This window comes from Nanorana parkeri, unplaced genomic scaffold, assembly GCF_000935625.1.
Source record: "Nanorana parkeri isolate BGI_ZX_2015 unplaced genomic scaffold, ASM93562v1 scaffold41, whole genome shotgun sequence".
Taxonomy (NCBI): domain Eukaryota; kingdom Metazoa; phylum Chordata; class Amphibia; order Anura; family Dicroglossidae; genus Nanorana; species Nanorana parkeri.
In genome coordinates, this window is record NW_017306309.1 from 1,580,280 (window position 1) to 1,591,337 (window position 11,058).

An 11,058-nucleotide genomic window follows, 5' to 3' on the forward strand; every position below is an offset into this window, starting at 1 on the left:
TTATTTTTTTAATTAATAATAAGTTACCGAGGCATAACCCATTCTCTATTCTTCTATATATGAAGTTTAATGTTGTTTCTCAAACTCCTTCTAATCCTTTTGTATGGTATTGTATTGTCCCCCTTTGTTGTATTGGCTTTCTGGCCAATCAGGAAGCCGGGTTATGACTTGCCTTCTGGCTTCCTGATTGGCCAGCTTCCCGACCAATTAGAAAGCTAGGCGGCAAGTCATTATATGCTGGCGGCTTCACTTAGTGACAAGGAAGCATGGAGTCGGCTTCCCGGCCAATCAGGAAGCCGGCCAGCATGTGATAACTCGCTGCCCGGCTTCCCGATACTGGAAGTTCAGGTATCGGGCCAGGCATGGGAGCATTTGGGCGAGTACAATTACTCAGCCAGATACTCGGTATCGGCACCGATACTAGTATTGGTGCATCCCTAATAATAATAAATCCTGAATATGACTAATAATAATAAATAACTATATTATTAACAATAACTCTAAATACTTACAAAATCTCAACATGTTTGATCTTCTGAATGTCCTGTGTGTTAGGATTACTACTGCTGCTGCTCCGCCTTCTCCTTTTCCGGTCACTGTGGTCTTCTCCCCGATGATGGCTGCTACTGCAGCTCTGTGGACTCAGATCATCGCTTGCCTCTCTCCTGTGACTCCTGTGACTGTCACGGGACTTTTCTTCTCTCCTTCTATGGGACATTTCTGGACACTCGAGATAGATCCTATGTTAAAAACAGAAGTAACCAATCAGAAATGCAACACAAAATACTAGTATAAAACGATGTGCAGATTGGAAATAATAAAAAGATGATCAAAAGCGTGGCTGCTTGTTGAACAGGGTAGAATCTGGAAGTCCCAATAATAGTAAAAACTTCTATCAATATAACAATACTGTACAATCAGCACATACAAACTATTTGTAGAGTGAATGCACAGGTGCTCATCCAGAAAAATATCCATACAAATCCAAAGTAGGTATAGAGGCACTCATGGGTCTTGCAGCACAGACAGGGGGCTTAACCATTGCCTATTAATTCCAAGCCAAAACGAGTTCTGGCTTTTGATATCCCTTAAGTTAGTGTCGGCATGTACAATCTGTCAGCCTGATATAACATCTAGAGAAAAAGTTATATTTACCAACTGAAAAGATATAGTATTAGTACAAATATAGCAATCCAATATAACCGACGTATACACAGCTGCATACAGTGAAGTCGGGCAAACATGGCCATTCATATAAATAGATCGAAAAATAAGTCTTACAAACTATTCTCCGTGTCCTCGGTCCATACAGCCGAAGATCCTCTTTACAGATTGTGATAGTCTTTAAATGTCTTCCAAATGCATCGCTTCTGTCATAAGAGGCCGATGAGTACAACAAATCTGATTCATACCCGTTCTTACCTCGTGGCCGCCATTTTTATGTAGACAACAAATCATTCAGCCTCCGTTTAGTTGGCTTCATAAAAATGGCTGCCGGAATGAAGACACTTGCTCAGTAACAGTCACAACAGAGCTCTAGAGGGAAACGAGCATTTCCGGAATCCACATAAAAGAGCTCCATCTCGTGGCTATTTAGGGAACTGCACATTAAGCTGTTTTACGTTTTCCGTCAGAGTCATTTGTAAAGTTATACTTTACATATAATAAAGCAAAAAAAGGGAGAGTTATAGAGGGGAATTAATCAAAACTGGAGCAGACAAAATCTGAAGCAGCTGGGCATGGGAACCAATCAGCTTCTCTCTTTCATTTTCAAATCTTAACTGAACAAACTGAAGAGAGAAGCTGATTGGTTGCCATGGGCAACTGCTCCACATTTTGTCTGCTCCAGTTTTAATAAATTCCCCCCATAGTGTCTTGTGTTAACCACTGTGAGTTACATTTTTCTAGAAAGTTGTATAGGTCTGTCTGGTGCATTATGTTTTGTTATAACTTTAACCTCTCCAAGATCTGCAACCAAGGATGAGTTAACACAGACGCAGGAGAGGTAAATGTGGTAGCCCTTGTGTGCAAATCAAAGAACTGTATTTTTTTTTCTACCCTCAGTTACTAATTGGTTCTTTTCTTCCCTTTTTTGCTGATTTTGTTTTCTTTTTTGTCACATTTTTTACAGCCGCTTTATGTTTAGACATGCAAGCATGGTCCGTCCCAGCTCGAGCGGAGAGAGACACCTTTCTCATCTTCAGCTTGGGTGTCATACAATCTTGTCCTTGGCTTGGATTCTAAGCATGGGCACAGTTATGCTCATAGAATTGTGCAAGGCCATGCGTCTTTGCAAAGGTGTGCACGCGTTTCCCAGCATACACGTGGACGTGTGCACGCACTCATTACGGGCTGTGGCACCAAACGGGCTATTTAAGGCTGTGACATCCTAGCCTCTATGCTGAGTGATTGATAGCCTTCTGTGTTCCAAGATCCTGTGTCCTAATTGTCCATTTTTTTCTGACCCGGCTTGTTTGACCTCCTATGCCCTACTTGTGTTCCTGTGACCTTGCCCCATTCCTTGACTACCGCTTCTGCCTGGTGGATTGTACCTCGCTGCTTGCACGTTACTGACCCCGGCTTGTTCCTGACCATGTTCCTGTCTGTCACCTGGTACTGCTCTGCCCGCCTATTGATGACCAGGCTAGTCTTCCTACGGCTCTTCTGGAACTCTGCCTCCTGAGCATTCTACACCTGTGCCTGCTTCCTGCCCTGGACTCATCGGCAACGCAGAAACTGACCCTTCTTGCCACGGTGACATCTTCCGGCACTCGTCTCACTCACTGTCCCTGGGCCCCCGTTTTGCCACCCAGGGGCTCTGGGACTGGAGCTGCAAGGGAGACTGCCCTCTTCAACTCAGACTCAAGCAGGTATGTGACAGGGAGCCAATCAGAGCAGCTCCTGCTGTGTTGTCATAGGTACACCATAAATGCAAGTTAATGTAATTTGTTTTTCCATCTGCAGCTCAGCTCAAAAATGCTGATAAATATTAGCTTATTAAAGTGTATGTATAGTTTTGAGCAGAGTAGGAAAGGGTTAAAACTTGTCAGTTTAATTCTTGCTGTTTCCAATAATTCCTTTCCTAGAGATGTAACAGGAAGTGAGAAGAAGTTTCTAAAAAGTGAGCAGAATTCCTCTCTTAGACAGATTTCTCCCACCCTATGTTCTGTTAAATTTTATATTCTTCACAATGGTCACCCGGAAATTCAGAGCGGGTGAAGCTACCCAGCAGGGTCACAGACGGCAATAAACATTCCAAAGGGTTTCTAACCCTTCAACACTCCATCCAACATGAAAAAAAAATACTTTAGGTTAAAGAATAATTTACTTATAAGTTTATGAGGAAAAACAGGTCTCCTGCAACTAATCAATATTAAAAATGATCGAACAGTATATGGGTAAAATAGGCTGATCTACGGGGGTTTTTTTTACAGCAACACTTTGGCAGTCCTGTGAGTCCAATAGGTACCATATTAGGTGGCATCCCTGGTAAGGTTATTAAAATATAAATTCTAATAACCATCTGAATAGATGCAATATGAAAATATGGGGCACCTTTGTGCATATTCTACTTCCCTAGAGGATAGCATCAAGGAGAACTGTCATATACACAAACGTTTGCTGAAAACGTTTCAGAAGTATCTGTCATGAAGCTGCCAGTGATAACTAAAGACACATCCTTAGTGCTCTTCGAGGAGCATAAGTTCAAGCTCCTTTAATTTGTTTGTTAGACTTCTAGCACTCGTGTACATACATTTTAGTTTTGTGCTAGTGGTTTGAGTTTTATAATTGCTCGAAAATGAAGTACAACTAATTTCTTTATCCGACCTCGGTACAGTTGATGCATTACTCATTTGGTTGACTGGAGTGAGCCCTCTGTCCCCCCTTGTATTACTTCCCTCTATATTAATTGCCCCTGTAGTTACTTGCTCTCTGTTTATTATCCCCATGTTTATTCCCTCCCCCCTATATTTTAGTTTAAAAACTCCTCCAGCAGTGGCGGAGCTAAGGAACAAAGGGCCCTGGTGCAAGATTTTTTTTTTGGGCCCCCCCTCCCCCCAAAAAAAACCCCACAAACACAGCGCTCTCCTTCCGCAGCGCTTGGCCGGCTGTCACTTTCTCTCCTCCCCGCTGGGAGACGGAGCAGCGTCCAGCGGGGAAAAAAGAAAGCACGGATGCGCTCCTGTATCAGCAGAAAAATGGCACTTTCAGCATTATGCCAAAAGTGCCATTTTCGGCCAATATATGGTGCAGCCCTAATATTTACAGCAATACAGAATGGCACAGGCTATAGAGGACTACACATCCCAGCAATACTTTATATAACAATAGCATTTCTGTATAAAGTACTGCTGAGATTTGTAGTCCTCAGCAGGCGATTCGTTGTAAGTCACACCGCAATCGCCTGCTGTTAAAAGCGGTACCAAGAGCAGCCGTGTTCTTGTTTTAACCACTTCTGCGGGCCACCGTCTATAGAGGTCCTGCGGCCTGGAAGTGGTTAAAGTGACATTAAAGTAAAACATTTTTTATCTCTCCACCCAATGTTAATGTTAGCACTTACCTTCACTGATGTCTCTTAATCCGATCTTCTTTCCTGATGTTTTCATCTGTCCCTCCAGCGGTGCGGCGGGTGTCCGATCCAGCGCTGACTCCTCTGTCATTGCTGGCACTTCCTGTCCCACAGTGTCTGCATGCAGGTGCATGCGTCCGTATACTTACCTTGCGTCTCTCCTCGTCTCCCGCCCGAAAATCCGAACTGCGCATGCGCCCGCCCCAAGATGCTTTGTGGCCGCCCGAGCAGTTTCGGGTTTTCAGACAGGAGCGCGCGGCGAAGACGGGGTGAGTTCAAACCGCTGTTAAAACGTTTTGTTTTTAAAAAAAAACTTTTTGCATATATCTCCTGCTTGTAGCCTTATATATATGCAAAAATATCCGGAGTGTTTAATAACCCTTTAATACTCACCTGATCCCTGGAACGACCAACAAGCGCAGACTCCCGTCTCTCACGCTGTCAGAATATGCATACAGAGCGTGTTCTGGTTACTATTAAAACCGTCGCGCAGTGTGCAGCTTCTGAGAACATACGCTATTAGCATAGCAATGAAGCCGGCTGCGCTAATGGCGTATCTTCGCAGAAGCTGCACACAGCGCGCCGGTTTAAATAGTAACCGACACGCTCTGTATGCATATTCTGGCAGCGTGAGAGGAGGAACACTGCGCTTGTCGGCGGATCGGACCATGGGGATGTTTTATAAAAAAATGTTTTTTATATGTTAAAAATGTCACCTTACCTTAGCCTGGCGGTCCGTAGCGGTAGTTCCGCCACTGTCCTCCAGTCTTCTACCTATTTTCTCTGCCAAAAGTGCTGCACCTTCCCCATTTAGATGCAGCACATCTCTACTATAGAGCTGGTAGCCGACTGAGAAGTCAGCCCAGTTCTCCATGAACCCAAATACCTGTTTCCAACACCAGTTCCCCAGCCACTTGTTCAATTCTCTCAACTCCCTCTGCCTCTCTGGAGTTGCTCTTGGCACTGGCAGTATTTTAGAAACTACTACCGTGGAGATCCTTTTCTTTAACTTAGCACTTAAGTCTTTCAAATCCTTTTTTTAGGACATTCCATCTGCCTCTAACTTTGTCATTGGTACCATTGTGTGCCATGACAGCCAGGTCATGTACAGCCCCATCCAATGACCTGCCCATCCATTCCGCAATGTGTTGAACACAAGCTCCTGCAACAGACTATTCGACGCTCAAGGTCCCGGTGACAGATTACCCTGTCTGTCCTTCTGATAATAGAGTCCCCCACCACCAATATCTGTCTCTCATGTCCATCTATCCTGCTCCCATCCTTACTGGAGCAGGCACTCCGCCCGCAGATAGGGGAAGCTCCCTGCTCCAGCAATGCCATCACTGAACTAATATCCCCAACATCCTGCAAGCAGGCATATTTATTGGAGTGTATCAATTTAGGACTGGCCTCTCTTGCACTCTTCCCTCTGTCACACCTCCTAACGGTAACCCAGTTACCCACCTCGGGATCCTGAACCTCCATACCCCCGTCTTCCTCTATATTGCCCTCCACCAGAACCTGATGAGTCAGATCCAGACTCTTTTCCATGTTGTTTCCATGTTGCCAGTTTATTGTTTAGATCCAGAATCTGGGCTTCCAAACAAACAACTAGCTCACATCTGGCACAACAGTACTCAACCTCGAACGCATGTTCAAGAAATGCATATATTGAACAAGATGTGCACCGGGTTGCATTCCCACTCATGGAAGACATTTGTTTTTTAAAATTTAATTCAGGACCGGATATAACTCAAAATGAAGGCAGTATCACACCACGTGCCCTACAATCCAAGTTTACAAAGCATACGTCTACAGTGCCTGATGATTAGGTGCTCAGCAGTTATTAGTAACACAGTTATTACCACAGTAGTTCCCCAGCAGATTAATACTACCAATAACCAGCAGTTATTAGTAACACAGTTATTACCACAGTAGTTGCCCGGCAGATTGATACTACCAATGCCCAGCAGTTATTAGTAACACAGTTATTACCACAGTAGTCCCCCGGCAAATTAATACTACCAGTGCCCAGCAGTTATTACCACAGTAGTTCCCCCGGCAAATGAATACTACCAGTGCCCAGCAGTTATTAGTAACACAGTTATTACCACAGTAGTCCCCCGGCAAATGAATACTACCAGTGCCCAGCAGTTATTAGTAACAGTTATTACCACAGTAGTCCCCCGGCAAATGAATACTACCAGTGCCCAGCAGTTATTACCACAGTAGATCCCCTGCAGATTAATTACTACCAGTGCCCAGCAGTTATTACCACAGTAGATCCCCTGCAGATTAATACTACCAGTGCCCAGCAGATTAATACTACCAGTGCCCAGGAGCAATTATTAACACAGTTATTACCACAGTAGTTCCTCCACAGATTAATACTACAACACAGCCAGCAGAATTATACACAACACCTAGCTGACTAATACTACAAAAGTTCCCAGTGGAGTTAATACTACCACAATAGTTCCCAGCAGATCAATACTTCTTCAACAGCTCTCTGCAGAATTAATATTACTAATACAACAGTTCCCAGCAGATGATTGCCACTGTTGATACAGTTCACAACATCCCCAGCAGCAGCTAAACAGAGTTCACAATGCCCCTAGTAGTATACTACAGTTCAGTGTACCCAGCAGATCTGTTGAAACTACACTATCCCATAATGGGTTGACAGACACATCAATCACAGTCTCTCTCACTCCCAGCTGCCAGCACACACAGAGCAATACTTTAACCACTTGCTTACCGGGGTGTTTATACTCCCCTTCCCATCCAGGCCATTTTCCAGTATTCAGCTCTGCAGTACTTTGACTGACATTTATTCCGTCATGCAGCGCTGTACTTAAATTAATTTTATACCATTTTTTGGGGACAGATAGGGCTTTCTTTTGGTTGTATTTAATCACCACTACGGGTTTTTTTTAAAACTATATAATGAAAAAAGTACTGAAAATTTTAAAGAAAAACCTGTTCTCCCTACGTTATGTTCTAAAACATTTATTATTACACAATTTTGTGGTAAAATATAAAAGACGGGGTCACGTCGGGTAAATAGACACCAAACATGTCAAGCTTTAAAATTGTGCGCACCCGCAGATCGCAAAAAACTACCATACCCAAAATTGACCATAGCCGACGCTTTAAAAGCTTTTACTGCTCATCAGTTTAGTGCTAACAGTGATTAATGACCCTAGAATTATTGCTCTCACTCTGACGTTCGCGGCCATATGTAACATGTGCGGCGCAATGGATGTAATCGTTGTTTTCGCACCTAGGTGGACTCGACGCATATTTGCGTGGGGGAGGGGGGGGGGCTTTAATTTTTTTTGTAACTTTAATTTTTTTTAAACTTTTTTTTTCACCTAACCTTATTGCCCCCTAATGTCGCCTTGTGACCCCCAGAGAAGCTGATGATGCAGAGACCTGCTTCACCAGCTTCTCTCCGGTTTCTGTACCGGAGAGTGACAGAGGAATGCGGAAGTGATGTAATACACATCACTTCCTGCATTACGACAAGGAGGAGGAGATCGTGTACAGATCTCCGGCCGCAGAGCTGCTGTGCTTGTCCCGGGCTCACACCGGGAACAGCGGAGCTCGGGATCGCCAGCAGCTTCTGCGACGGACGGGGGGGGCGCACACCCGCGCACAATTACGAGCGATCGGTCGTCTCTACAGACGCCTGAACGCTTGTATGTAAACAGCCATCGCTGGCTGTTTAAATTCAAAGCCGATTTCCTGTTCGTGCGCGCTGCCTAGCGGTGGGCACGAGCGGGGCGGGATGGGACGTTTAAAAACGCCCACCCGCATTCAAGAAGCCGCTGTCCGGACAGCAGGTGGTTAATGTTGCGGTGTCCTCTTATAGGAGCCCTGGTCAACACACCCCTCTCACAGCCTGTACTCAGAGCAATCCTCCTTCAGTGGCTACTGGCTCCTTCTTTTCCAGCGTCATCACAGCTCCTGCTCGGTTCGTCTCCCGCTTCTCCTGCTCACTGCTTCCGCTTATTGTTTTAGATGGGTTTTTTTTTTAAACAAAAAAAACTCCTTGACAAACAAATCCACTGGACAAGACTGCAATTTTGGATAGAGTGGTGAAGTGACAGAACCCCTGTCAGGTTTTTATTGCTGTGTCCCCATTAGGGAGTATAAACTATAGATATGTAATATTTGAAGTCTTATTTTACATGATAGAAACACCTGACTAATAGATGCTTCAGGTAATAAAGTGTTAAATAAACCACTTGTATTGTATACTTGATAATATAATCTCTGGAAGATTTTTTTTAGGGAGATTACCAATCTCACTGGTACGAAACTACAGGTAAATACACCAGAACAGAAATAGAGGGGAAATCTTCCAATGGAAGGATATCCTCTCACTTCCTGTTGAGTCTACAGGACATGAAGTAAAGGGAAATCTCCATAGAGAGGCCCGTATGGCAAAAGAGACAGCGGTTTTAACCCTTCCCTACTCTATCCAATATTTAAAAAAAGGTCTAGATATACTTTAAACACCACATCCCAGTATATAAGCCATGCAATTTAAGAAAGATGCTAGTTCGTTAACTAGTACTCCTATTTAGATCACCCAGTTTTAAAAAATCCCATCTTTATTCCTCTCAACAACACTTCAACATACAATAGACAGAAGCTCTTTTTCTGCCATCACCCTCCCTCAGGTTCCTACTGGCCTCCAATCCCTACTTATTATGAAAATCACATTACCGGATGTAGAAGCAACTATTAAAGCTCTTAAAGTGACATTAAAGGATAAAAAAAATGTTTTCCCTCCCCCCAATGTTAATGTCAGCAATTACCTTAAATGATGTCTCTTAAGGTGCCCATACACCTTACGACCATTGCAAGACTTTTGTCTTGCGATGGTCGTATGCTTATTGAAAGCTTGGACGGGCAGATCGTACTTGCGATCATCGAAAGCCCGCCCCGCTGAGGGGCGGGCTTCCGATGACCGCAATGCAGAACGGGCAGTGTGCGCACACCGGCCCGTTCCGCAGCTATCGGACGAGCAGGCTAGAAACCCGCCGACAATCGTACGATTCTCGGTGGGTTTTCGAGCATGTTGGTTCGACAAAAGACGTGCGACCATACAGTAGAAACGGTCTCATGTCTTCGTTCACACTGCTCGATTCTCGTACGATCGCGGGATTTCGCCCGATTCTCGTACGAGAATCGAGCAGTGTATGGGCACCTTAAATCCAATCTTCTTCTTTCCTGATGTTTTAATTTGTCCCTCCAGCGGTGCGGCGGCTCTCCGATCCAGCGCTGACTCCTCTCTGTTGCAGGCACTTCCGATCCAGCGGTGTCTGCAGGCGGGTGCATGCGTCCATAGACTTACCTTGCGTCTCTGCTCGTCTCCCGGCCGAGAATCCGAACCGCCCCAAGATACTTTGTGGCCGCCCGAACAGTCTCGTTTTCTCGGGCGGGAGCGCGCAAATAAGGTAAGTTTAAACCGCTGTTATAGTGTTTTTTTTGTTTTTTTTAACTGTTTGCCTGTATCTACTGCTTGATAACAGTAGATATAGGCAAAAAAACAGGAGGGTTTAGAACCCCTTTAAGGTGCCCATACACTTTACAATTATCTGGAGATTTTTGTATGCGATTGCGTTTTTGTCAGAAAATCTGCCATTTGATGGGGAGTCCACTACCTCCATTACTGTACAACTGGCAGATTTTTGTCTTTCAAGCAAAGCTAGAAAACTTTTGTCTAATTGGATGAACATTGACAGGTTAGTGGCATTTCAATCGTGAAAATCGGCCAGGTGGTGGTGCTGACGAGCGTTAATTGCGAACTACATTAATCTGTGCATGATGGGCTATTTGTAAGAAAATTGAATGAGGGTGAGATGTCTGGACAACAAAAGTTGTACAATGGTTGTAAGGTATATGGCCACCTTGAGCCCTCATTCACACTAGAAAAGGCCGGCACGTACAGCTCCGTGGTGCATGCACGACCGTATCGGGCAGCTCCCGGGCGTGTGATTAGTACGCAGCCCCTGTCCTTCTCAATGGGACTACGCAGCCGTACGCCGCCCTACGCTCATCCGCCCTGCACATCGGTGTGGGTGAGCGTACTCATACGCTGTCAGGATGGATCCTGTCTGCGTCCGAGACAGGAAACATGCACCCGCACGGACCTGTACTTGAGGTGAGCCTAGGGGGGCGTATGGCCGCGTAGTCCCATAGAGAAGGACGTGGGCTGCGTACTAATCACACGCAGACCCTGTCCTTCCCGGGAGCTGCCCGATACGGCCGTGCGCGCAGCGCGGAGCTGTACGTGCCTGCCTTTTCTAGTGTGGATGAGGGCTTAAGCTGGCCATACACTTTACAACCATCCCACGACTTTCATCTTGCGAGGGTTGTAAAGTAATTAAAACCTTGTACGATTTGAACAGGCAGATCGTTCTTGCGATCATCACAAGCCCGCCCCCTTAAAGGAAGGGCTTCCGATGATTCCAATG

The 11,058-nt window shown here is 45.0% G+C and overlaps 1 protein-coding gene across 1 annotated transcript in view; it reads right to left on the reverse strand.

Annotated features, from left to right (window-relative positions):
• The window catches only part of RP9 (retinitis pigmentosa 9 (autosomal dominant)), an 11,567-nt gene extending 10,847 nt beyond the window's left edge, over positions 1 to 720 (reverse strand). Inside the window, exon 1 of the mRNA XM_018571367.1 lies at positions 513 to 720. Within this exon, the coding sequence (XP_018426869.1) occupies positions 513 to 718 (206 nt within the window). The 5' untranslated portion in view covers positions 719 to 720. The remainder of the gene's footprint in view (positions 1 to 512) is intronic.
• Between the last annotated feature and the right edge of the window lie 10,338 nt (positions 721 to 11,058).